The 27,408-nt window shown below is 38.4% G+C and overlaps 1 protein-coding gene and 1 non-coding gene across 3 annotated transcripts in view; both read right to left on the reverse strand.

Moving 5' to 3' along the window:
• BICD1 (BICD cargo adaptor 1) overlaps nt 1-27,408 on the reverse strand; it is a 196,842-nt gene that overhangs the window by 13,331 nt on the left and 156,103 nt on the right. The window contains exons 6-8 of one of the 2 annotated variants that reach the window (XM_060165196.1): nt 23,299-23,450; nt 20,413-20,730; nt 19,257-19,450 (exon numbers count right to left, since the gene is read on the reverse strand). In XM_060165196.1, coding sequence (XP_060021179.1) covers nt 19,257-19,450; nt 20,413-20,730; nt 23,299-23,450 — 664 coding nt within the window. The remainder of the gene's footprint in view (nt 1-19,256; nt 19,451-20,412; nt 20,731-23,298; nt 23,451-27,408) is intronic. The other variant, XM_060165194.1, reaches the window with a different exon arrangement.
• LOC132530146 (U6 spliceosomal RNA) lies at nt 24,106-24,208 on the reverse strand. The gene has a single exon (XR_009543702.1). It is a non-coding gene; the product is annotated as a U6 spliceosomal RNA (small nuclear RNA).

A 27,408-nucleotide genomic window follows, 5' to 3' on the forward strand; every position in this document is an offset into this window, starting at 1 on the left:
AGAAATAAATCTGTTAAAGAAAATAAGGTTCACTCAGGTTTATAGCCAACTTACCTCTTTTTGCTTTTGATGTCAAGTAGTGCATAAAAAGAGAAAAAAATTTATGTTTAACTGATTCTACTGTCATAATGGCTTATTCCATAAATACCTACTCAGAGTAAATGACTCTAGTATACCTTTTTGTTTGTTTGTGTTTTGTTTTTACAGGATCCTATGAATAGAGGTGGAGCTGGGACTGCCTGGAAAGCCAGAAATAGGTATTTAACATGAACTAAGCAGCATCCATATAGGGTACCTCTTTCTACTCTAAATTTCTAATTTCAGTTCTTATGACCCAAACTGATCATAGACTGATTTTCCATTGCTAATAAGACAAAATCTTAAGTGCAATGAAGAATTGGAAGGTAAGGCTCAGTTGAGAGCAAAAATGTAGTAGATGAACAGCATCAGAGCAGCAAAAAAGTCCTTAACATGACAAAAGTATATCTTCTTCAGCTAAAAAATGTACGAATTTTATATCCACCAAAAGTAGGTTTAATTAAAATGACTGTCCTGCTCTAAATCATTATCTTACAAAGTAAAGGTATATATTTTCATATAAAATTTTAAATCATATAAATGCAAATATTTGAAGTTATATTAGTTTCTTTTAAATAATTATTTTAAGAGTAACAATCTAATCTAGTCCAACTCTCGAGAACATTCACTGACAACTGCGGTCACATTGACAGGCCCAGCTCAAGAAGCAGTCCCCAAAAAGGAGACTTGATTTGTGAACTGGACACACTAAACTGACATAAAAACAATGTATACACCAAAAAACCACAAAAAAAAAAACCATAAGGAAGGAAGGAAGGAAGGAAAGAAGGAAGGAAGGAAGGAAGGAAGGGAGGGAGAAAATCTCCAGAGTCCAGTAATAAGCATAGCCAAAACAAACTTGGCTTTTACATATACAGTTCACAAAAGCTTTAAATTTGTGATATGGAGAGTATATCAATGACTTTTTTTTTGGCTGAGAGGTGACAATGAAATTAATGGTTATATGACATCTTTATGACTTTACTTTTTTAGTAAACAATAGAAAGCAATAAAGTTAACCATTTTGAGTCGTGCTTTTTTTTTTCCTCTCATACCTTTCAGGCATAATACACTGGGAAACAGCCAAGAAAGTCAAACAAGCATCAACAGATGACTAAAGAGAAGGATGTGTGGAAGAAGCGACACACAGCTGTGCAAGAAGAAAACAAGAGGGTGGCAGGATGCTTCATTGTTGTGTAATGAGTACAGTGCACTGTGAATCTTTCTGGTTGATTAGCTGTATAGGTTCAACGCCTAGGTCACTTTAAGTAGTCTAGGTATAAGTTTAAGGAACTACATTTTCACTACATAATTGAAAACAAAGGAATAGGAAGTAGCAAGCATAGGCTTTCTGTGAGCATCAGAATTACTCATCATTGGCACCATGCTCCCAGCCAGAACTCGGCTGCTTCTTCAGACCCTGCCCAACTCGCTAACAGCCCAGGAGAGCCACTGAAGCCAGGTTTAGCGTGTACAAAGGCCACCCCCAAACTGTTAATATGCCTCAGAAGAGTCTGGTTGGCTGCCATGTTGATGGGTACCAGAGAAGCATTTCTCAATGAAATCAGTGGCCCCCATATCCAGTGTAATGATATAGGTATACTTTTGGAAATTGAACCTCATCGGTTTGGGGAAGGAAAGCAAAGTATTAGCACACTGCAAGAATTCAGCGTGAATTCTGGAACTCTGCTCTTTCCCGACTTGTACAGTCAGTTTATAACACATAGACACTTTAAATTGTCCAAAAAAAAGTTTGCTCTGTTTATTAGATAATGGGAATTTTACTTTTTCTTGATGGAAACTATACTATATGGTGCTGAGATATTTTAATATATTTACTTACAAGTGTATTTAGAAACATGGATTGTACACAATGAACTCCAGTCCCAGTCATGGAGAGAATAATTTGTATTCGTTGAATCAGAGAGACTCAGAGTTGAGAGAGCTCCTTTAGTATTCCTTCACTATAGCTATCCACATGTCCTTATAAATGCAGAGGAGAGCCTACAGTTGTTAACCTAAAGATTGGCTTCTCCAGGTTTCTACTGTGGCTTTTTTTTTTTTTTTTTTTTTACGGTACGCGGGCCTCTCACCGTTGTAGCCTCTCCCGTTGCAGAGCACAGGCTCTGGACGCGCAGGCTCAGCGGCCATGGCTCACGGGCCCAGCCGCTCCGCGGCATGTGGGATCTTCCCGGACCGGTGCACGAACCCGTGTCCCCTGCATCGGCAGGTGGACTCTTAGCCACTGCGCCACCAGGGAAGCCCCTACTGTGGCTTTTTAAATTATGTTTTTCTTAGTATTCCTTGTAGGTAAAAGACGTCCCTTTGAAAGCTGCAGTTTGAATATAACATCCCAGGGAATGCTTATAATCAGAGCATTTTTATAATAGAGGTCGTTATGTAGTTATAGTGAGGACAAACAGTAGAATTCAATAGACTAGTGCCAGCAAGTTGGATTAAATAGTGTGAGGAGTATAGCATAGCTGATGGCCATTTCCCCTGGAATACAATGAGGGAGAGCCCCCAGCTGCCCATCACAACAGAGTACTAAACCTCTTCTTTGCATGGGGAGGCTTTGGGATCTGAAGGCAGGGCCATGCCAACGGCAGACGGTTGTACCACCATACTCCCTGGCACAAAGGATACCAAAGAAACTAAGGGTTAAGTGCTGTAGGTAAGTAATTGACAGCAGTTTGGTGGAATAAAGGCTGTTCTCTGACTTGAGGGTGGGGGGCATGAACAGGTAGAAGGTGGTGGGATAACACGCAATTTTAAAATTCAGTGTTCGGACTAGTTTGCCTTTTGGTGGCAGAGATTGGTCACTTCAGTGAGTCTGAATCAGAACCTATGATCTAGGTGCCTGACTCTTTCTACCTGCCTTTCGATACTTTTTAGTGAGCCAGAAGTATCATTTGGGCAGGGTCAAGGGAGGAAGGTAGTTACTGCCTGCAACGTCCTGTGCCTCCTGTGTGTCTCAGCCCACCTGTGCCTCCCCATCATCCCTCCAGACTCAGCCCCCTTCTGGAGGCCTCTCTCTTCACCACATGGGTGGACTCTAGTGGACACAAGCATGATGTGATCACTTTTGCCCTAAATATGTAACAATTAAGAACATCAAATAAGTATATTTTCTTTCACTTAATGGATATATTAGAGAAAGATTGTAGTTTTTTTTCCTTGAGGATCTTAATTTAAAAATTTAAATTTCCATGGGTTTATTAAAATTGTAATAAAACTTAAAAGACTTCAAAGCATAGTTCTACTAAAAGAGTTATATGACATAGTTATATTAAAAGAGTCAACATGGATTGAAAATATAATCTAATTTAATAAGCACATTACTGCTGCAGTGTTGGTTTTCATGTTGATCCCTCAGTAATTAAATAATTCCATCATTTTATCGTAGTTTATTGTGCTGATAGTGCTCAGGTTTTGAATATGAAATCTTTTAAGAAAATGCAAGTTCTGGATAGTATACCTGACAGAGGAGGGAGTAGAAGACAAACCCAAAAATAAAACAAAATAAAGATGCTGATAGAACCGTGGTCATTAAATGTTACATTAATCATTGCATTATTTATTGAGTGGCTCCAATCTGTACCATAGAATGGTTTACTTAGTATTGTCTTTATCTTTTCTTTTATCTTGGAAATGGGAAAACACACAGAACCCACCTTGGAAGAGTCTGATGTGTTTTCAGTCTATATATGGTGTCATTAAACTCTGCCATTTAAAATTGGCAGGATGCACTGTAAACATTTTCCAGGCTCTCCCTGCTTTGAATAAATAACATAGACTTTTTACAAGCTTGATGACACCAATTAAAAAAAATCATTAAGTTGTTTTATTATTTTAAGAATATTTAAGAAATATGGTTTCCTAGGATATCTGAACAATAGGAATTAAATTCTTATACTGGCAAGGAGACCTAGTAAACAAATAAAGGAGATGTATAGAGAAAGGTATACAAACATTTAATATGTATCTATAATGTTTAAAAGAATATTGCTACCAGAGACAGACGAAGCAGAATCAATTTGTAATAGCAAACATTTGGTCCGATGTTTCATTTTAAAAGAAAACCTAAACATGTGTCACCTTAAATCTTATTTTAAAATTAGATGTTAATGATTAGATTTCTATGCAGAAATTATATCCAGTTAAAACCATTGGTAAGTGAGAAGGTCTAGAGCTGCACTGTCCAATACAGTAGCTACCAGCCAAATCTGGCTATTGGGCACTTGCAATATGGCTAGTTCAGATTGATATGTGGTGTCAGTGCAAAATACACATTGAATTTCAAAGACTAAGAAGAACAGATGCAAAATCTCATTAATAATTGCTTCTATTGATTGCATGTTGCAATCATAACATTATGGACATATTGTGTTAAATAAAATGTATTATTAAAATTAAGTTTATCTGTTTCTTTTTACTTTTTCTCATATGGCTACTAGATTATTTAAAATTACATATGTGGCTCATATCATCTTTCTATTGAATAGCTCTGGTCTAGATGGTGAAACATTCTTGTAGCTGTCATTTTATTGTTTGACAAGATATATGTCAATTCTGCACATAAAGACATTTCAAGCTTTCTTAAAGGGTTCAAGTATATCTGCTTTCTCCTCCAAATGTCTAGTTAAAAATAAACAAAAAGATGAATATTAATATAAAAAGGGAAAAAAAGCCAGGATATATTAAGTGACAAAAAAATAGCATGCATAATGATGTTTGTTGCTGTGCCAGTGTTACTGTTAATACATATATAAATACATATATGTGGCTATATATGCATATGTTTATATATATTTGCTTGTATATGTACAGAGTGTTTCTGAAAGGATATCCAAGTTTGGCTGGGCACAGTTTTGGCAGAGAGAACTACTTTCTTTTTGTATACCCTTTTGTACCTTTTGACTTTTGAACAATCATTATCTATCGAAAAATATACTTAAAAACTATAAGTATACTTATTACTTTCTCTTATTCCTTTTCAGATGCATATATAATCATATATGCTTAAAAAGGAATAAGAGGGCTTCCCTGGTGGTGCACTGGTTAAGAATCAACCTGCCAATTCAGGGGACACGGGTTCGAGCCCTGGTCTGGAAAGGTCCCACATGCCGCGGAGCAACTAAACCCGTGTGCCACAACTACTGAAGCCTGCACGCCTACAGCCCGTGCACCACAACTACTGAGCCTGTGCTTTAGAGCCCACGAGCCACAGCTACTGAAGCCTGCACGCCTAGAGTCTGTGCTACCCAACAAGAGAAGCCACCACAATGAGAAGCCCGTGCACCGCAACGAAGAGTAGCCTCCACTCACCGCAACTAGAGAAAGCCCACGCACAACAACGAAGACCCAAACAGCCAAAAATAATAAATAAATAAATAAATAAATAAATTTATTAAAGAAAAGATTAAGAGAAAGTAATATGTAAGGAAAGCCTATATATTTATATGCAACATTTTGGTCTGTATTACATGGGTTCATAAATTTTGCCCTCTAAAGTGAATATTTTCAGGGGAATTCTCCACCAGTCCAAGGGTTAGGACTCCATGCTTCCACTGCAGGGGGCACAGGTTTGATCCCGGTCGGGGAACTAAGGTCCCACGAGCCGCGGGGCGTGGCCAAAGAAAAGTGAATATTTTCTTATAATTGCCTTGATTTTTAGGCATAATATATTAAAATAACCAAACAAAGAAACTTCAAATGATACATATGCTGCCTATATTAAATAGTAAGAGAAATGACTCATTTGAAAATTTTCCAAACGCAATTTTTATATATAGATTTTATTACATCACCTACTTTAAACTACATCTGAAATGCACTATAATTCTGTATATCAGAAGAACTACATATAGAGATGAATATGAAAGCTGTATATTTTGAGATACCGTAGAAAATTTGGACTAATTACCAATTATCCAATAAACTGAGGGCCTTCTATGTGCCAGGTACAGTGTAAGATCCTGGGGATTAAAAGAGGCAAGATTTCTGCCCAAAAGCTTACAGACTCATAGAGAAATCTGATTTTAAGACAAACTGTGACTGTACTGTCTATAGTGAGGAGTAGAGGACAAAGCGGCTAATTCTACCCGATGGAGACAAGGGATCAGAAAACTCTTTATAATTTTTGTGCATTTATGCACACGATAGAAAAACTGGTATATATGAGACATCTAGCTTAAAACCTTTGCAAAAGAAAACAAGGAAGGGAAAAAAATCTTAAAATTCCAAAATATTTTTATATGAAACTAGTTATCTGGATGAAAATCAAAACACTCCTCTAAACTGGAGGATATTTGATATTTATCTAAACAAAGCAAATATGGAGCTATTTGAAAAAAAAATGAGATAAATTCCTGTATTTAGCAGTTTTCAATTAGCTATCTGTCATTATAGAGATGGACAGAATCTAAAGAAGAGATATAACTCTCAGATGACATTCTTCGCACATTCCAACCAAAGATCATTCTATACTAAAAGACTTCCTGTAAAAATGGAATTGCTACTTGAAGAAACACTGAAAGAATTGAAACAAAATTTAAGGGTGTTGCAAATTTCCACTGTAAAATGAATCAGAGCTAACCCAGAAGAAGAGAAAAATACTCTTGCAGCATACATGATTCACTAAAATTTGAACAAAATTTTTTAAACAAATTTTTGATTGCATATTACACTGGGGCAAGACAGAAAAATGTATTTTTAAACATGTGGTTGGTAATTTTGTGAATTAGTATTTTTGAATTAACTTTTGTTTTAGCAGATTCCAAACTAAGGGCAACATGCTGTAGCATGAGAAAATGCTCAAGCCTTCCTCTGCCGGGGAAAACTCTGTAGAAGCTATGTTAAAAGCAAATACAACCCTAAACGATTACAAGTTTCAACAGAATGCTGTTCACTCCTACTATTTCAAGAATTGAATCCTGTGGAAAACGAAAGTATATGGGGAAGTGGAACACACAAAAATGGAGAGGCCTCTATAGGAAAAAACACACTTTAGGCAAAAAACCACTGAGGCTGTTAGTTCAGGAAGTCAGCTCAGTTAGCATTCACCGAGCTCCTTCCACAGACAAACCACGGGAGGATGAAGAAGCACAGGCAGTTAGAGCAGGATGTATGTACACGGGACACGCTGGCTTTTGCGTAGAGATGAACTTCTTTGATTTCAAACACTTGTAAACATTCATATTCCTCACAGTTTTGATTCCGAGTCTCCACCACCTCTCATTTCACATTTCATTAGACTCTATAGTTGCTTCTTTACGTCAGGTGTTACTGTAAGCAGTTAGGGGCAGGGGCTTCCAGGAGAAAGAGAACCAGGCATGGCTTTCTTGACTTAAGAGAAGGCTTTTTTTTTTTTTTTTTTTTTTTGCGGTACGCGGGCCTCTCACTGCTGTGGCCTCTCCCGTTGCGCAGGCTCAGCGGCCATGGCTCACGGGCCCAGCCGCTCCGTGGCATGTGGGATCCTCCCGGACCGGGGCACGAACCCATGTCCCCTGCATCGGCAGGCGGACTCTCAACCACTGCGCCACCAGGGAAGCCCTGCCCTAAGCCATTTTATGATCTAAGCCTGGCCTTGAACAGTTCTCAGTAATCTTAAGGGAACAAAAGAATGCAGAAACATTGCCTGTTATCAGGCAAGAGAAGTAACAATAGCAAACATAATATTTCAGTTGTAAAAACTCCCAGTTTTGCTTCAATGGTAAAGATTAGCCTGAAGTACTTAACCACAAGATCAACTGGAACCTAAGGGACGATGATGTTGACCTTTTCTGACCCTCCTGACTTCAATCAACTAAAGCTTGGACTCAACCAAGCCCCTTCATGAATATGCTTGTTGTTAAAACTTCCCCAATTTTGCTGTTTGGGGAGACACTGCTCTGGGAAAGATCCCTGGTGTTTTCCTTACTTGTGGCAAGTAATAAATCCTTCCTTCTCCCATTCTTTGGCTTGATTGTGTCTTTTGGCTGGACACCCACCAAGAGGTGAACCCAATTTTTCGGGTAACATTACCTACATCTAATCCATTCTCCACCTCGCTGTCAGGGTGATCTTATATACTAAAAATCTGCTCCTCTTCTTAAAACTGTTACCTGTGCCCTTGGAATAAAGTCTGCTCTCACTAACCTGGCCCTCTGTTTTCAAGTCCCTGCCTGCCTTTCCAGTGTCATTTTCCATCACTCCCAAGTCCTGCTGCAGTTTCTAGCACCAAGCTCATGGCCTTTGTGCAAGCTGACTTCCTTTCCTATAAGGCTTTTCTCATTACCCACACCTGCACCCCCACCTGTAACAGGGAAGAGCTATATCGGACTCCATGTTGGATCTGTTTCTTTGACTTTAACCTTTGCTTTTTATTGCTTTTGTAATTATAATCATACATAACGGTCTGCCTCAGGGAACCCTGCGCCTCTGCCCCAATGTTAAATTAAAGTGCCTTAGTTCAGCTCACAGGGAGACAATCTGACCCTGCCCACCTGTGAATGGCTACAGAAAAGAAATTTTGCAAGATAAATGGCCTTTTTACTTTACTTCCTCACCTCCTCCCCCTCTCTGCTCTATAAAAGAAACTGGCATCCAGTCCCCAGTAAGACGGTTTTTTGGGGACCCTAGTCTGCCATCTTCTTGGTCTGCCAGCTTTCCGAATAAGGTCGTTATTCCTTGCCTCAACACCTCGTCTCCCAATTTATTGGCCCGTTGGGTAGCGAGCAGAGCAAGCAGAGCGAGATTGGACTCAGTAACAAATTTGGCTTAGCCAGCCAGGAGCCTTGCTGCTCGTGGCTAGAAGGCCCTGGTCAGAGAATATTGGGGCAAGGTCCTAGCAGCTGCCGGGACCATTTGTCCTGAGGATCTTTCCTTCAAAACTCCCTGAAACAGCACTGGTTACCCCAGCGTTTGGCAGATGAAGCAAGGAACCGACAAACTTCTATGAGTTGACAGGCTCGATTTTGGAGGGTAAGTCGCTCTGGCGTGCACACCGGGAATATATTACACCCCTCAATTTGGGCTTTTCCTTTATGGGACAAGCCAATCTCTTTGGTTGGGGTACCCTGTTGGAGAGAGGAATTGTCATTGGATTTTTTTGGGAACCAGTTTATTGGGTTTGGTTTTGGTTTTGTGTGCATCAGTGTTGGAATTTGTGCCTTTTGTGTTGGAATTTGCGTCTTTTGTGTTTTGGTGTTATCAAACATATAAAAATGGGAAATACTCCATCTATCCCAAAGGAGAGCCCTTTGGGGCATATATTAGATAACTGGGTAAAACACAGCCATGAGCCTATGACTAAGAAAGACATATATACTATTGTAATAGGGTGTGGACCCAATATATGTTAGGATCAGAAGAGCTATGGCCCCTGAATGGCTCACTCAATTGTTATACGATCTCGCAGTAGAAGTGTTTTGCAAAAGAATAGGGAAAAGAAATGAGATTCCATATGTAGGAGCATTTATGCTATTGCATCAGGAGGAAAAGGAGTCAGAGGACTGCCACCTTACGGTGCAGCGATCTAAAAGGAAACCCAAAGGGGAACCTGTTCTGCAAGGGGAAGAGGGAGAAAATGAGAGTGGGGACACGGTACTCCAAAACCTAAACTCTCCTCTGGCTCATACAACTTCCCCACTGGCCAAGCAGGCTGCACCAGCAGTTGTTCCAACTGCCCCCATGCCACCAACATATTCACTCCTTTCACTGCCTCCTGTTTCCCCTACCCATAGGGATCGAATAAAATTTTCTGTGTTAACACCCGAGGCACAGGGACCTGGTTCAGTATCACAATCTAAGACCCGACAGGGCACCCAATTTGGACTGGTAGCCATTTCCACAGAAGGGCAATTTCCCTTGTGCTGACATCCTGTAAGTGGCCAGGGTACTCCCTTAGACTTGAGGCGTCTGATTCTAATTTCCCCTCAGGAGCCCCGGATAATTTTGACAGTGGCGAGCAAGTTCGTTGACTTTCTAATAGATACGGGTGCCACATATTCCGTGGTAAACACGAAGGTGGCACAGAAAACATCTCAGTCTATCTGGGTCACGGGAGTTTCTGGAGAAGTACAAAACCATTCGTTCTTAAACGTCTAGAATGCCAACTAGGGGACCTCACCCTGAAACATAGCTTCTTATATATGCCAGAGTGTCCAATACCCGTTTTGGGACGAGGTCGCCTTTGTAAATTAAATGCTCAAGTAACTTTTTCGCCAGAACAGCCTGACATCAGGGTCCCACTGGAGCAAGCTTTAAGCCTACAGATGGTGCCCGTGGAAACCCCAGAGAAGGAAACAAAGTCATCCTAGGAGAAACTTGCCTGTATTTTTGAGATGCAAATGTCCTATTTGGTCTTCTCAGGAACCCTCATCTCTGCCATCTTTTTAAAATGCAAATTTTGAAAAGAGGGTAAAGTAATTTAGAAATTGACTTGTCAAAGATAAATAGAAATCCTAAGTGTCTTTTAAGATTTAGCCATCTAGACAAGGGAGCTTGAATGGTTTCCATCTGCCAGAAACCCAACTTTAATCCAAACTCTCTGTAAACTGATGGGTTTTACATGGCTGTACCTGACTCGGGGCTGAAATTTTGCAATGAGAACCATGAGGTCTCTCTGTTTGTGTGTTTGTGTGTGTCTTTGTCTTTGGATAACATTGCTGAGGTTAGCTTGTAAATGAGCTCTACTTAATTGGCTTAAAGAAAAGTAAGCGCTTACAAATCAAACAATTCTAAATACAAGAGAAATTAAGCTAAGTGAATTTCAGGTTCATGTGAACTGAGAAATATTCAGTATTAAATTAATACCTGATATTATTGTTTACGTTTATTGATCTAATTAATGTAGACATGTCTTTAGAGTCATCAACATTAAGTATAATACTTTCACTGGACCTAGGTTTAATAGAAGTTAAATGAAATCTTATATCTGTTGCAAATTTGTCAGCCAGAAAAATAACTTGATATGATGAAACTTTAAAGTAAATAACGAGATAAGAGCTTTTACGTAAACTCTATAAGAATAATTATGTTCTAAAAATAATCTAAGATAGTCTCTCCAGGTTTTGGTAACTATTATTTGCCTCTTGGTTTTCACTAGAAATTAAGGTTTTTAAGAGTCAGGGATTCTAATTTATATTTAAAGCTACTGAAAATAATAAAACATTTCAGTATGGTAGAATGTGTGTTTTCAGTTAAGGTATGAGGAATGGAATTACATTTTACTGAGAAAGTTTTATATATGGTCAGGATTAACTAAATTAATTAATTAATTTATTTATAAATTTATTTATTTTTGGCTCTGTTGGGTTTTCATTGCTGTGCGTGGGCTTTCTCTAGTTGCAGTGAGCAGGGGCTACTCTTCGTTGCGGTGTGCGGGCTTCTCATTGCGGTGGCTTCTCTTGTTGCGGAGCACGGGCTCTAGGCGTGTTAACTTCAGTAGTTGTGGCATGCGGGCTCAGTAGTTGTGGCTCGCGGGCTCTAGAGCACAGGCTCAGTAGTTGTGGCGCACGGGCTTAGTTGCTCCGCAGCATGTGGGATCTTCCTGGACCAGGGCTCAAACCCATGTCCCCTGCATTGGCAGGCGGATTCTTAACCACTGCGCCACCAAGGAAGTCCGTATTCCAATCTTTAACCAGGCTACTTTAAGTTTTGTCCTGATGTTTTTACAAAATGAAGATTTTCAAGAAGACTCATAAAAGGAACTTTTTAACAATTAGTTTCTGATAGCCTTTAGATAATATCACTGGACTGGGTAACAAATGACAAACCTAATGGAAAACCTGATTACTTCACCCAGATCAACAGGAATTAATTACATGTGACTGAATGAACTGGTAAATATGATTTATAACTTTATGACTTTGGAAAATATACTGGCTTTATTCTTTGTTTTTCAGAAAAAAACCTTTTCTCTTATGCTATGACCTACAACAAGTTGATAAAGTATGCCTTTGTAAACAAAGATGAAACATTTATCTTTTTATCTCTACCTGGTTGATCCTGCCAGTAGCATATGCTTGTCTCAAAGATTAAGCTCTGCATACATGGCCAGTACAGTGAAACTGCAAGTGGCTCATTAAATCAGTTATGGTTCCTTTGGTCGCTAATTCTTGCAACTGGATTACAACTAGTTATACTAATCATTGTTTTAATGTGTTCTTTGTTTCCAAATTGTTTGTGCCTCCCTGCTGCACCATGTCTTCGTCAGTGTTACCAGCTGCATTTACTTATATCCTACTTTATAAGATTGCTGTCTCTTACAGTACCCAGTGTGTAACCAGGCCTCCAACAAAACCTCTATGCCTAAACATGTTGAGGAAATAGATCACATTTATAACAAAATAATTACAGTGTGATTCTAGGTATGGGTAGAAGCAACAAGCGAAAATGTCTCCTGGATCATAATTAGAGGATCTGGAGAATCTTTAATTATCAATAAGGCCTAATCCAAAAATTAGCACCTGGAGTGGCATATCAAGAATTTTCACCTGATCTGGGATGAACTTCCCAGCGCTGTGGGACAAAATTTGATCATGAAATGTCTCCCAAATATTGCTCAAATTTCTGACCAAGAGGGGAGGATCTGAGAAATGGCATCAGTGATTGCAGCCCTCCAAATGTGAGCCAGTGAGCCCTGAGGAAAGGGAAGGAGAAGAATACCTGCCATCTAGCAGCCATCAGACTACAGCCACTCCCCACAGTGAGCCCTGAGGAAACTCAGAATGTGAAAATACAGGATACAGGCCCCAGATAGCTGAGGCACATATCAAAGGAATGATTTCAGTGAGCCCAGCCTCTTGCATCTTCCCATACATAGAAAATCTCAACATTCGAAACAACTGGCACCTATGGTGGACATTCCCAGAAAGATCCATGTGACGAGACGCAGCAAGAAACAGTTAGAATGGTCATCGCCCCTTTTCCACAAGATTATGGAATGGACATTGACAGTGGGGAACTGTAACAGGGAAGAGCTAAATCGGACTCCATGTTAGATCTGTTTCTTTGACTTTAAACTTTGCTTTTCATTGCTTTTGTTATTATAATCATGCATAATGGCCTGCCTCAGGGAACCCTGCCCCTCTGCCTGAACATCAAGTAAAGTGCCTTTGTTCAGCTCACAGGAAGACAATCTGACCCTGCCCACCTGTGAATGGCTGCAGGAAAGAAGAAATTAACACATCCCCTCCTATTTTGCAAGATACATGGTCTTTTTACTTTACTTCCTCACCTCCTCCCCCTCTCTGTTCCATAAAAGAAACTGGCATCCAGACCCCGATAAGATTGTTTTTTGGGGATCCTAGTCTGCCGTCTTCTCGGTCTGTTGTCTTTTCGAATAAAGTCATTATTCCTTGCCTCAACACCTCGTCTCTTGATTTACTGGTCTGCCGTGCGGCAAGCAGAGCGAACTTGGACTCGGCAACGTACCTTCTGCCTATTAAGGTCTACAGTTACCTACCATGACCAGTGCTTGCATTTCTTCTGCGAGGATTTCCTCACCACTCCAACTCTTCTATTTACCAGGAACATTTATTAATATCATTACTTATTTGCTTATCTACTTCCCCTTAAAGGGGAGAACAGAGGTGATGTTTTACTTGAATATCATCACATTATACCAAAAGCCAAAAAAAGTACCTGACACATAGTAGATGCACAATATATTTTGTTAAATTTTGACGAATGAGGAAATGAGTTAATGAAAGAAATGTGGTTTTGGTACATGTTTAAGAACATAGGCTTTGCAATACAACAAACACAAATACATGTTTACTGTTTGAATATACGGAAACGTAAAGACAATTTTCACTAATGAACGTGTTTGTATCTATTACTAAAGGGGTGACTACATACTAAGGTTAATACATTTATAAGCTGCTTTAAAAATCATTAAGATCTAAAATATAGAAAATTTTCAGATTTCAAAACAATACCATTCTTTCACATTAGTTCAGTAATGGTTTCAGAGAAAGGGAAGGAGCGAGGAAAAGAGAGAGCTAGGGAGGGACAGGAAGCAGAACATTCAAGAGAAAAAGCTCCTACAAGGAAAGCACAGGTTCACGAGGAGCAAACTGCTTAGGCTATTACTTCAAGAAGGGAGTTCAAACTTGCTTTTTCAAGTTTCAGATTTCTTTGTATCCTGTTTCGATATTGTGATTTATAAGAAATGTATATTTGGTCTTCGTCCAGGATTCCTGACCCTTAGCTCCCCAAACCCTTGGAATTTCTTAAGTGCTGAGAATGACAAAAGTGCCTCTTGTTGTGTTAATGAAATGACTTTAGGACCCCACCTAAGGGCGGAGGCTGGTTGCCAGGAGAACCAACCACAGAATTAGAGTTGGAACTTGCAGTTGCAACACCTGACCTTCCGGGGAGAGGCTGAAGGTTCAATCAATCACCCAGCGGCCAACAATTTAATCAAACTCATGCTTTAATGAAGCCTCCATAAAAATCCGAAAGGACAGGGTTCACAGAGCTTCTGGGTTGGTGAACACGCGGAGACTGGGGGAAGAGTGTCGCTCTAGGAGAGCAGGCAAAAAAAGCTGTGCGCCTATCCCCATTCCTTGCCCTCCACATCTCTTCTGTCTGGCTCTTCCTGAGTTACATCCTTTTATACTAAACTGGTGATCAAGGAAGTAGGAAATTAATTGAATCTGAAGAGCAGGTCATGGGAACCTCTGATTTATAGCCAGTAGTTCAGAAGTAAGGTAACAACCTGGACTTTGGACTGGCGCCTGGAGTCCAAGGAGGGGTCGTGGGAAGCCCAATCTATTGCAGTGGGTCAGAAACACAGGTAATGACCCGGGCTTGCAACTGGCGTATGAAGTGGGGGGTGGGGCAGTCTTGTAGGACTCAGTCCTCAACCCGTGGAATCTGATGCCATCTCCGGGTAGATAGTGTCAGAATTGAGTTGAATCATAGGGCACCCAGCTGGTGTCAAAGAATTGCTCGGTGTGGGGAAGCACTCCCCCGCCCCCCATGTTGCAATTGGGTCCCTAATTCACTTGTACAAATGATGCATTTAGGTCTTTACTACAGACATAACATCTCTGGCCTATGAACTGCATAGATTCCTTTCACATATTCTGGTAGACTGATTTAAATTGTTGATTAAATTGTAAGTTTTTATTAATTATATAGGCCTAGGTAGTGAAGGCATTGAGATACAATGTTGGCTACAAAATAACCACTGATATTATGAAGATATACTATCTGCTGCCTGATTGCAAACTTGCTGATATCAGAAGGGCCCCTTTTGATTCAAGTTCATCAAAGCTCTAGTAGGCACATGGGGGAGGACGCTGGAGTTTGTATGCTAGATAAGGATAAAGTCAAGAACAAGAAAGTCAACAAGCCATGGCTGGAAACTCTGGGATTTCAGGGGCTGAGGTAGCAGAGAGAGAGCCATAGCCAGAATTTTCCTCCACAAGGTTTTAGTAATATTGGAAATCAATCAGTACAATGTACTAACAAATTAGCACAAAACATTCTACTAATTTTGAAAATCAATGCCCTATCCTAGAACTGATTTCCCAGAAATTAAGAAATTCTGCCTTGAAGAAGATGTGGTTTCTGCTTACCATCTCATAGAAGTGAAATCTATTTGAAAATATTCCTTATATATGGTAAATAATATTTTGTGTTCTGTTTATGTAACTGTTTTAAAAGTTAAATGAGATTTATACCTCTTCCAATTCCTCAACCAAAGGATCCAAAACAAACTAATATCATTTTATTGATTTAATTACTTCAATGATCCACAATAGAAAACAACCTATATATCTGCTGGTAAGGCCAGCAGGTCCGGGGAAGGGCCCAGGGAGTCAGACGGAAGCCCCCCCAGGGTGGTTGATGCAGCCGAACCCACGAGTGGCATCAGCCCGGGACTTTCCACCTGCTCAGGAAACAGACCCGGGACTTTCCACTCGGCCCCGGTCTTCCCGCTCCCCGAGGGGCGGAACCAACGGCTCTGAGGCTGATGCAACCAACACCTGACATTGCCACAACACCCGAAAGATTACCAAAAAAGGGGGCTGCTTCACACAGCAAGCGCCTCCCCTGCGTCCACCCCTATAAATTTTGTTCGCGCCCGCACCCGGGCGCGACTTCTCTGGCCCCTTTCTCTCGGACCAGTGAACCTCGCCCGGGAGCGTTCCCAAATAAAGCTTGTTTAAGCTCCCCTCCGTTTTTGGTGACGTTCCTTACACTGCTGATTAGAATAATTAAAATCACCTAAAAAGATATATTAAAATATTTTGGGGGCTTCCCTGGTGGCGCAGTGGTTGAGAGTCCGCCTGCCGATGCAGGGGACACAGGTTCATGCCCCGGTCCGGGAAGATCCCACATGCCGCTGAGCGGCTGGGCCTGTGAGCCATGGCCGCTGAGCCTGCGCGTCCGCAACAGGAGAGGCCACAACAGTGAGAGGCCCGCGTATGGAAAAAAAAAGTGATGAATATATATTGTTACCAGCAAGTAAATTTATAATAATAACATATTAAACTCATAAAACCTATTATTTCCCATGGGTTTAAGATATTTCTTGCATAGGACTGAATATATATGGCATATTTTCCCTTCCTCAGCTTAATGAAAACATTTCATATAGTAAAAGCATCAAATAATGTTTAATATGTTTTATACAATATAGTTCAGCCTAGGAAAAATAATATATATTGTCAATAGTGCAAATATTTTTAGAAGCTACAATTTGGTGTAGCTGGCTAGTCAGTTTCTATAGTAATTCATTTAACCAGAACTTTTTAGAAAATGTTGCTGGGTTGATTTAAGAATTTATTAACAATGAATCTGATTGGTTCCATGATATCCAGTTAAAAATTCTTCAGGCTATAATAACAGCTTTACTTTCTTCCTGCTTTTATTATTTTAACTTCAAATAAATGGTTAAAAATATAAGGTTTATCAATATGCTAAGTTGTCATTAAAATGATTTTCTGGCCTAATGACGATTCTGAATTCCACATTATTCCTCTCTCTAATCTTGTATATAGCAATCATTCCTAAGGCCTATGGCATTTTCTCATTATTCAACACTAAAGAATTTAAGACCACATAATAGTATTCTCATTCACGTATGCTGACTAGCCTTAGAGTTGCAAGATGTGTACAGTGTCTATAAAGTTGTAGAAAGAGTCAATGTGTGAAAATGTTGGACTTTTAGTACATGATATGCCCTTTTTGACAGCACATCAAAATGGAGCAAAAAACATAAAGATGTTCATACTTTAACTCAGTGATCTCACTCTTGAGAAGAAAATGAAATAGATGAGAAGTTGAATGCATGCTATTCCTAATAGAATCTTATAACAAATAATGGAAAACCATCTCAGAGGCTAACAAGAGAGGAAGTAGTGATTAATGCAATAACAATATCTGAAATAGAATCTACGCTACAACCTTTAAAAATAAAAATAAGACTAGGCAGTAACATAGAAAAGTTTATGATATCTGTTAGTGGTTTCCACAATGTAATGACAATGATGTAAAATAGATATTAATGTAAACAAGCATCAAATAGTCATACATAAAATGAAAATAGTTATTAATATTTATTATTAATTTTAATCTTATTGATAAGTCACTTTTAAAATTAAAATACAATAGGGTTACTTAGTAGTCACAGAATTTATTTTCTAACTTCTAGAAGATAGTGCTACTAAGTCCAGTTGGAACACAAAAAGACCTGTGGGTTTTATTTAAGTTAGGTGTCCTGATGAAACAGGACCACTTTGGTGACTCACAGATATTTCCAAAGAAGTCTAAAAGAAGAGGATAAGAGTTATGAAAGGAGGAACATCCAGGAGAGTTGTTGCCTTTTGTTTTAGGTGTACATTTTGGCTGTTAAGGCTCTTCTAACTCCTTATCACTACCTATGTCCTCAAACATTCTTAGAATGTTTAACTTCTGCTATAAATTTCCACACCATATCTTTTAATCCCAATCAGTAGGCTGACTTATGAATCAGGTAAGGAAAGTACAGTATTAGAGATCCAAAGGCTGAGGTTTCCAAAAAGGAATTAAGGTAAAATTGAAGTAAATTTTAAAAAAAAAAAAGAAAAATTCTGTGGCAAACTCGAAGGTTACAGTAGGGGCCGGAAGATAACAGAAACAAGTGCAGCAGGCTGGATATAAGTAATTGGGAGCGAGAGGCCCTGTGGTGAACTGCAGTTTGCCCTGTTTAAAAGCAGCAGGCACTACATAGATCCAACAGGTTGCTGACATGCATGAATGCAGACTTAGGGCTGCCAGATATTCAGAATCCTTCAAGGGAGCCCAGAAATACAGCTGTTCAGGTGAAATCTCCTGAGTTTCTAACTGTTGACAACTAACTAGAATTAGTTTTAATTTGTCATTCCCTGCAATAGCCTAATAACAGCTGCCTTTGGGCTTATTTTGTTTCACAGAATTCCTGTGTACCATCTCTGACCTATAGTTAGCATGCAGGCAGGGATTTCCTAAAAGGATGATCTTTATCTGCCAGAAGTCACATTTTCAATTGGGGCCTTTCGTAGAAAAAATAAAAAATATTAAAAAAAGAAAGAAGAAAAATGCTAAACAGTGAAGCTAAAGTAAGTTGTGAGCATGCTGGTAAGCACAAATCAATAAGGGCTTACAAACTATAAGAACATTATGCTAAGACCTTAAATGTTCCTGAGGAGCAAAACCTTAGAGGATTTTACTTTTACGTTCTCTATAACTGAGGAGACATTCTGAGTCACTACAAAAGGAGATCAGCCCAAAAGGCTTTTTATAAAGATGGCTCCCTTTACTGAAATTACATTAAAAATGATCAGAAGAAAATGACAAAATTTGACCAAGATGGAATTGCTATGAGCTACCAAACTGCAAATAGGACCTGACTGTGTGTGTCCTGTGTTGTGCCTGTTGCTAGTTTCCCTTCAGCTATCCCATTCCTTCCAACTCTCATTTTCCATCCTTGACTGTTGTTAAAAGGAGGTCGCTGGAGACTCCTAAGAAATGATTGTCTGGCTGAGTAAAGAAGGAAACCGAAAGAGAGGTATAAAGGCATTTTTACTTTAACTGTAGGAATTTACCGTCATTAAAGTTAGACTCTGCGGATGGGTGGGAGTGAGTGGTTGGAAGGAAGGGGAGAGCTGTCTATTCAACTCACCATTTGCATCACATGCACCCAAGGAAAAAATGTTTACCTGGTGGAGCCACGGTTAACCTTTTTTCCTTGCTGAGCCGGTGCCCTTGGATGAATTCACTCATGGAAGGGGGGCCCTTCAGAAGAAATGATTCTGTGGAGGTGGGATCAGGGGGAACTCTTAATAAATTCTGTAGGTAGGAAGCCCCTGAAGTCCTGGGACGGCTCTGATCACAAAGGGAAGGTGAAAATTGTCTTGCAGGAGATCCAAGAAAATACATATAGGAAACAAAAAAGTTTTACTTTAATTACCTTTCAAAGCCTCACCAGTGACAACATTATTTATATTGGCATTTAAAATTTTTTAACAAGTAAATCAAGATTTTCACTAAATGTTTAGTTTCCATACCAGGATACAACCCTATTTGGAAACTGTACTGGATACTGGAAAAGAGATTTATTATAGTTAGTCAGTTTGAACCATAAATAGAAAATATTTATATTGTTTGATTCTTAACTGAAAACTCCTAAAATAAAAACTTTACTATTAACTGAATATACAGGGTAAGTAATTCAACATCCAGGACTCTGGAAAAAGGTCATAAAATCAAGCCATTAAAAACCATACAAGTGACTTTTGGACAATATTCACATAACAAATGAAAAAGCACAAAAACCTGCTTTTAAGAAAAAGACTATACATATTGCATTCTATTTGACCTAAATAGAGACATCACCTTTCAGTCAGTCACCAGTTTTCGGAATATGGACAAAAGTTCCCCTAAGAGAACACATTCATATCCTTGCCTCCTTAGAGAGAAGCTGGTAAGTAGCACCATTGCCATTAAAACTATCACCCATGTAAAACATAGCTTCATTCTTAATATTGACCTTTTTGTCTACCAATTTTTAGGTTGGAGGTAAGGGAGAGGCACATTTATGCATACAAGGAACAGCAAAAATGTTAACAGACACTTGAAAAGTATATTATGGTTAACCAAGAGATGGGGTGTGGGGGACAGAAAGGAATAAATAAACACAAGTATCCAAAGGTTTTAATTTGGAAAAACCAACATTGGCAAGGCCCATTGATACACCCACTCCCAGTTTTTCCCTTCCTTTCCTTCCTCCATCCTCCACAATAAGAGCACATTAACTTTTGCAGTTAACTAAAATCTGGCCACTGCACCATACTATGAAGATCGCTGCATGCATACCTTTTCCTCTGAGTGCCACTGCTGACCCGAATGTTGGGTGTCTGTGGGCCCTGACTATGCAGGAGGTAAGTGTCTATGGTGGGCACGGTGACTGATGCCTCCCCACTTACTTTAGGGCTGCCGATCTTGCTCTTTCCAAGTTTGCCTTTGCTGCGACGGGACTGCTCATGGTCAAACTCTAAGTCCTCCAGCCGCTGGGTCAGGGCGAGTTTTTGCTGGATAGCCATTCGTAACAAAGTGTTTAGAGTCTTCTTCTCATCCTCTGCAGCTGCTAACTGTCTCTGCATCTCATCCAACTGTGTGACATATTCATCACATCTGGAACCACAACAGAAAAGTGGTCAGGAGAAAATCTTGGTGAAATTAAGTTTGGAACTTAAGTTGAAAGTAATGAATTTTACTGGAATTTAGATATTTGGAACACTGGTCTTCCTAGATCACAATGGAAGTAATCTATTATAGTAGAAAACTGGAAACAGAGCAGGTTCAATAACTGATAGTTAATCTATACAATGAAGTATATATGGGGACATTGTTAATAGGTGGCATCTTAAACCCCAGAGACAGAGTTATTGTGGTTGCAGAAGAACCAACAGTAAAGTCTCAGGTAATGTTCACAGCATTGTAGATGTGTTACAATAGCTTTATAGTTTATGCCTGTAGCATGCAAAAGAATAATAATATTTGTAAAGAAAATATGTACTTCTTTATCTATATTTATAGGTTTTATTTTAATTGAGTACAGATTGTAGTTGCTATTGCTTTCAATATGGCAGATTTGCCTGAATTAGAAACCTGAGTATCTTCAATGATTTCCCAAACAGATGATAAAGCAATAGGTGCAAACCAAGATTTGCATAGGTTTCAAAACAGATATAGCCAGCTGTCAGGAACATCTTTATTCAGGTTTGATACTTGTGCTGCAGCAGGAGGATAAGCTCGGTGGTCTTTTTTCTACCCAAAGTAACACCTAAGCATATGTACATTTGGAAGGAAGAATTATTCACAAAATTATTCAGAGTTTTTTCTGCATTTATTTACCTACTAAGATAGTAAGAGCTCTCCATGAATCAGAAGATAGTTAATGACTTTCTGGAGTTACCCAAAATGTATTGTACAAACTTTGAAATTAACACAAGACTTTTGGTATTTTAAAGAAAGAACAGACTTTGTAGTGAAAGAACTTGAGATCCAGGTGGGTCCCATTTTCTTTTTTTAAAAAATATAATTTAATTTAATGTTTTATACAGCGGGTTCTTAATAGTTATCTATTTTATACATATTAGTGTATATATGTCAATCCCAATCTCCTGGGTTCCATTTTCTTTAACACTGAATGTCAAGAAGCATAGTAGGAATATCATAAGAAAAATCAGGGCTTAGTAAAATAAAATGTGGATTTCAGGACCCTGGATTTATTTTAATTGGTTAGATAAAAATATTTTTAAGAATACTATGGAGTAAGGCAGTTAATATACCTGAAAAAACAAATTTCTGTGAAAATGCATTATTTGAGGATAATAATTCTTATATAAACCAGATCGAGACTTTAAATGTCCCTTTAAAAATGTTTTGATTTCCTTTACAAAGAGGGGGGCATTGTGCACCAAACCCATTCTCCATCCTGCCGCCCTCCACCGCCATAGTGGCCAGAGGTGTGGACATTCTACTCCCCAAACTCTACTGTGCTCAGACCCAGAAGTCAGTTCCCTTCAGTTCTCCTGTAACTTTGTGGTCTCTTAGGCACTCGGCCACCTCACTGCTATTTCCAAGAGTCAATAACAAAGTTTGAGTTTGAGCCTTTTCTCTTCTGACACTAAAAGGAAGCTGGACAGATTCCAGGGCCCAGGATTTTTTTTTTTACATTATATCAGCTACATGTAAGTAATTTACTGAATCTGTAAATAAAGCATAAGCATAGTTATGCTTTGTGAATTTTGTACCAAGTTTGCATCATATAAAATATAGAACTATGTTTGTTTTGGCACTGAATTGTGACAGCAAAAAAACTGCAACACTATATTGAACACCTCAAGATTTTGAAAACGTTGAATCAATAATTCTTGACAGTCATTTCAAGTCTAAAAAATAAAATATAGTGGTGCTTCATAATAAAACTGGTGGGGGGAGGTAATAAGTAATATTTGTCTAAATAATTAGTTGGGCAGTGTGAAAAATTTGGTGATATATATAATTACATTTTAGAAATTATAATTTAATTCACACTATATTAAAGTAATTAGCTGATATGATGAATATTAATCTTCATTACAAAGTATCTTTTTCACACAAATACTTGCTAATGATAAACACTTTTATGTATACAGAAATAAATGTCAGTGATGATAATGTAATATTTAGCTATTTTAGGAAGTGAGTTTTTTCCCCCTTATTGGAGGTGTTTTTTTTTCTTTTTTCTTTTTTTTTTTTTGGTCTAATTCTTTTGGGCACATAAGGCTCTAGAAAAAATATCTATTATATTAATTTAAAAACACTTGTATGGGGAATTTCCTGGGACCCCAGTGGTTAGGATTCTGCTTCCACTGCTGGGGGCCCGGGTTCTAACCCTGGTTGGGGAACTAAGATCTGCAAGCCGTGCGGCACGGCCAAAAAATTAAAAAAAATTAAAAAATTTTAAAAATTAATAAATAAAAACACTTGTATGTAGAAGAATTGCTTGATCCAGTGTGTCCAGTAGAGGGCTCTGGAAAACAGCACAAAAGATTTTATCTTAGATTTGTCAGAGTGGAATCTCATGTATTTTCTTTACACCTTGCCCTTTTAGATGGCAGACTAAGTAACACTCACGATGCACGAAGATGAACATGGGCATTTTGAAGTCTTTTCCCCATGTACCACACCTAATCTCGCAAGAAAAACTATTACCTTGTTGCAAACATTGCTCTCAGGGATGAGAAAGTTGCTGCATCTTCTTTCAAAGCCTTCAGTTCATTTCTAAGTTTCGTCATAGTTTCAGTCACCATTGCTTTTTCGTTTTCATATTTGTTCTTGAGATTAGCTAATGCCACCTCAGCTGTCTAAAGCAGAAAAATCACAATGCTTACAATTTTCATATCAGGAAAATCTATCATACACATTCTTCATGCTGGGTCTATTTCTTTCATAAATAAAAAGTGAAATTTTCTAGGTTGAATTTTATATAAACATATATATGGACTTCGGACATAGGGCAATTTTTTTTATGTCAAAACATAAATGTGAATCTATAATGTGGATAAATTGCCCTAGAAGCCAGCTGTGAACCAGAGTCACTATCAAGAGCTAAGGGAATGATAGTAGTTCAGTAAATATTTAATGCAGATTGTTGAGAGTGTGGGATTTTCAGATATGAAGGGAGCCAAAATGAAACTTTATACAAGAAGGGTTTTATCAAGGAGAAGTTAGTGAAGAAGCACAGCTTCCAGTCGAAATACAATAGAACTCAAATATTCTTTTGTCACCTGTGCTTGGTGGGTTTGAAACATATAGAATAAAAGACACAGGTCATTGCAATTTATAACATGAGTATAACAAACTATAAATCCATATTATATATTTAAGGAAAAGAATTAACAAAGAATCAATTATTTCCTAAGTCTTTGTATACAACTTCTTCAAAACAATAAATTATAGTCAACTTCTTCTTCACAATCTCCGTAAAATCAGATTCCAAAAAATATATATACATATATTTTAAATATAGAATGTTTCACAAATTTGCATGTCATCCTTGTGCAGGGGCCGTGCTAATCTTCTCTGTATCGTTCCAATTTTAGTGTATATGCTGCCAAAGCAGGGGCCAAAATATTGAATGAATTAAAGTATTTGTTTGAATTTGGGATTTGGGCATGTTTAAGTTCTTGGAATTAAGAGTGTTTCAAATTGAGAACTAGCCCGACACACAGTAGGAAATAGAAACAAATAAACAAAAAATGTTGGCTAAATCAATGCATGAAATCAATGTATATTTAGGGACTGCCTAGTTGATGCATAACCCCCATGGTATTCATATTGAAGCCAAACTGGATACACACCATTTTTACAAACTGTTAACTACAGTTTTCAGAGTGTGTAAAAATATTCAATACTAATGAAAAAAGCCCATTACTAATGAAAAAAATCCATTAGTAATGGGATTTCCCAGGAAGACTACTGTGGTTTTTTAACATTTCTTTTTGTGCTTCAAGTGGACAGCTTCAACTTTCTTCTACAAAGTGCCAATCCATTTATAGAGATAAATGGATTCTTTTTTAATTAAAACACTATTGGATAAGGTAGTTTATTAATGTTTTTATTCCAAAGTCATAACTTAATAGTTTTTTTAATTTTTATTTTTAATGTAACTTAATAGTTTTGATTGTATTTAAATTCAGATTAAAATGAGAGGTTACTCATAAAACAGTTTAGTATGTTCCGTAGTGCTACAACTCAGTAGAAACTTTAGAAATGTTATAGATTCAGAAAGTTATCCAGAATGCAGAAATCGACCTGGGGAAAAATGGCAGTTGTTTGATTTTTTAAAAATTTCGACACATGATCATTTAGAACAGACAGTTAAGTTTAAGTTGTGAAAATGTAGATGTAACAAGTTTGTAAACACGTGGAGCTACATACATGGTCAGTTATCTAAGGGGAAAAGAGAGGGAAGTGACAGAGAGCAAGATCTGAAACAGACGTACAAACTCATTTATTGTGAAAAATGCCCCCAAAGGACTCAGCAATGTTTGTAGACTTTTGTCCACAAAACTGCACAAAGCTTTTTCGGAATTAAGAAAGTGTAAGTATCTCTAACCCATTAGCAGATTTGCTGACGTCTGCATTCACCACATTCTCCCAAAGTTGATTTTCTAAATAAAAAATCTTGTTTCCAGCCACAGAGGTCTAGATCTAGGATACATTAGTTACTTCCTTTGCAATGTTCCCGCAAATTGGATTACAGCATGTACAACATCAAACTGTAATTATCTGTTCTATTCTGACATCCCCAGAAGTCTGTGAGTCTTTTTCTGGAAGGCAGGGACCATGTATTGGCCTTCTTTGAATCTTTAGCATCCATCACAGTTTAGTATACAGATGGTCCTTTGTAAACATTTACTTATCTCATCAGAAGACACTGTGCTTACAGAAAACCTTAAGGTATATTAAAAGTCATAGAGAATGCAGAATGCCTGTTTTAATAAAAACAGGAAGATTCTCTTTTTTTCCTCTATGACAGAATTCTTAGCTTAGCCTCAATAATAAGTATTCCACAATGTCTAAATATAGTGGATGTCATCTGTAGAGACCTGAGCTATTTATGGCACACAGCATCACAGCAATAGCCCTAATGTCATTAAAATGTAAACTAAAGACATGGCTAGAAATGTGTTTACCTTTAATTTACTGAGACCATATGGGCTGTGACACTAATGTAATGCAAATGGTACCACAAACTACTATGAAAATAAAAATTCAGCCAGGAATGCTTTGAACTGCTCTGAATTCCTAAGGCACTGTTTATATCACTCTAAAATGCTCGATGATAGGTTCTATCTTGTAAATAGTTACAGGCATGTATTGAAATTCTACTAGATTACTAGTCATTTGTTTTTGCATCCCTACGTACTACCTGCCATGAAATATGGAATCAATGAATGCTTATTGACAAATTAGTCTCTCTTGGCTGATCAACCATGCTTATCTGTACTTCTATGTCAATTAAGCATCTTGACACTTCTATAGATCTAGGTTTCTAAGTCAGTAATATTCAAACTTCAGGAAGAAGTCAAAGAAGTTATTTGAATGGCTTGACCAAGAACACCCAGGATATTATGTCCTTGATGAAGGTCTTCTAAGCCTTATCTAATACGGTATTAGTTATTCATGACCACTAAATCATTAGGTCTTTGGAAGGATATGGTAACAAATTCTTTATTCTGACCTCAAACTGGAGTCACATCTCTCACAAATTCTTCATTCATCCTAATGTTTTCTAATTCCCTGAAGTGATAGCACAAAAATAGGGTCCTATTTTGCCTTTAGATTTGTAAAAAACATGTTTATATAGTGCAAACATTATTACTGCTTGTGGTATAGACCTCCAAATTCTATCAACAGGTTTATGGGAACTGAAGATAAAGATGGAAGAAAGCTGCAATGTAGATGGCATGATAATGGTATGGTTTCCCCCAGTTAAAGGCAAAAGGGAAAGGAAGTCTGAATCTGAAATTAACTTTCACTCTCCAACACTAGCATTGCTCACATTTGCAGGAAGGTATTTGATGTTTTGTTGCTTCTTTTTATCAATACCCTTTATTCAGCACCCTTCTCAAAGGTATCTTTCAAGTCTCACTTTCCAGAGAAAATAACAGAGGTTAAAAATATTTTCCCACCTATATGTCATAGCACTGTCATCCAGAAAAAGCTTGAGGGTGGAAACCAAATTCAGACATCAAGGAGATCTAGGAGTTAGGTAGGATCATGTGGTAGCATTCCTACTTATGCCAGAAGGACAAGATCTATGGTTAGGAAAAATTCTCTACTGCTTAAGCTCTGACTGAGGTGAATTAACATCCCAAGTGGACCTAAATTTCAGATATGTGGTTAGTGGCAGAGTTAGTGCACATTCTATTTTATCTCTATCTCTACCTCTCTCTCTAGAGAGCTCCCCTCTGTTTGCGCTAGCTGCCTGCCAGGGTGCCTTTCTTGCTGTCTCTGCCTGGTGTAAGCTTCCACGCCACACTATTCTGCATCCCCCCATCTCCTGTTTCTACACTCAGTGATTGCTGGGCTCCAGGTAAGTACCGCCTGGACTGCCTTTCTACATCTGCAACTGGATCTTCTCTGTTCCTGCTTTAATTTCCTCACCTCTACCTCTACTTAGTGGGGCATAGCTACTCTCCCGTTTCATCCATTCACACACTTCAAAGAGATTATTACATTCTGACCTGGCTCTGGCCAGTTTATTTTATTACTCTAATGACCAGGAATCTGAACTCTCATCCTGATGGTGGTGGA

The sequence above is a fragment of the Lagenorhynchus albirostris genome, chromosome 11 (assembly GCF_949774975.1).
Source record: "Lagenorhynchus albirostris chromosome 11, mLagAlb1.1, whole genome shotgun sequence".
NCBI lineage: Eukaryota > Metazoa > Chordata > Mammalia > Artiodactyla > Delphinidae > Lagenorhynchus > Lagenorhynchus albirostris.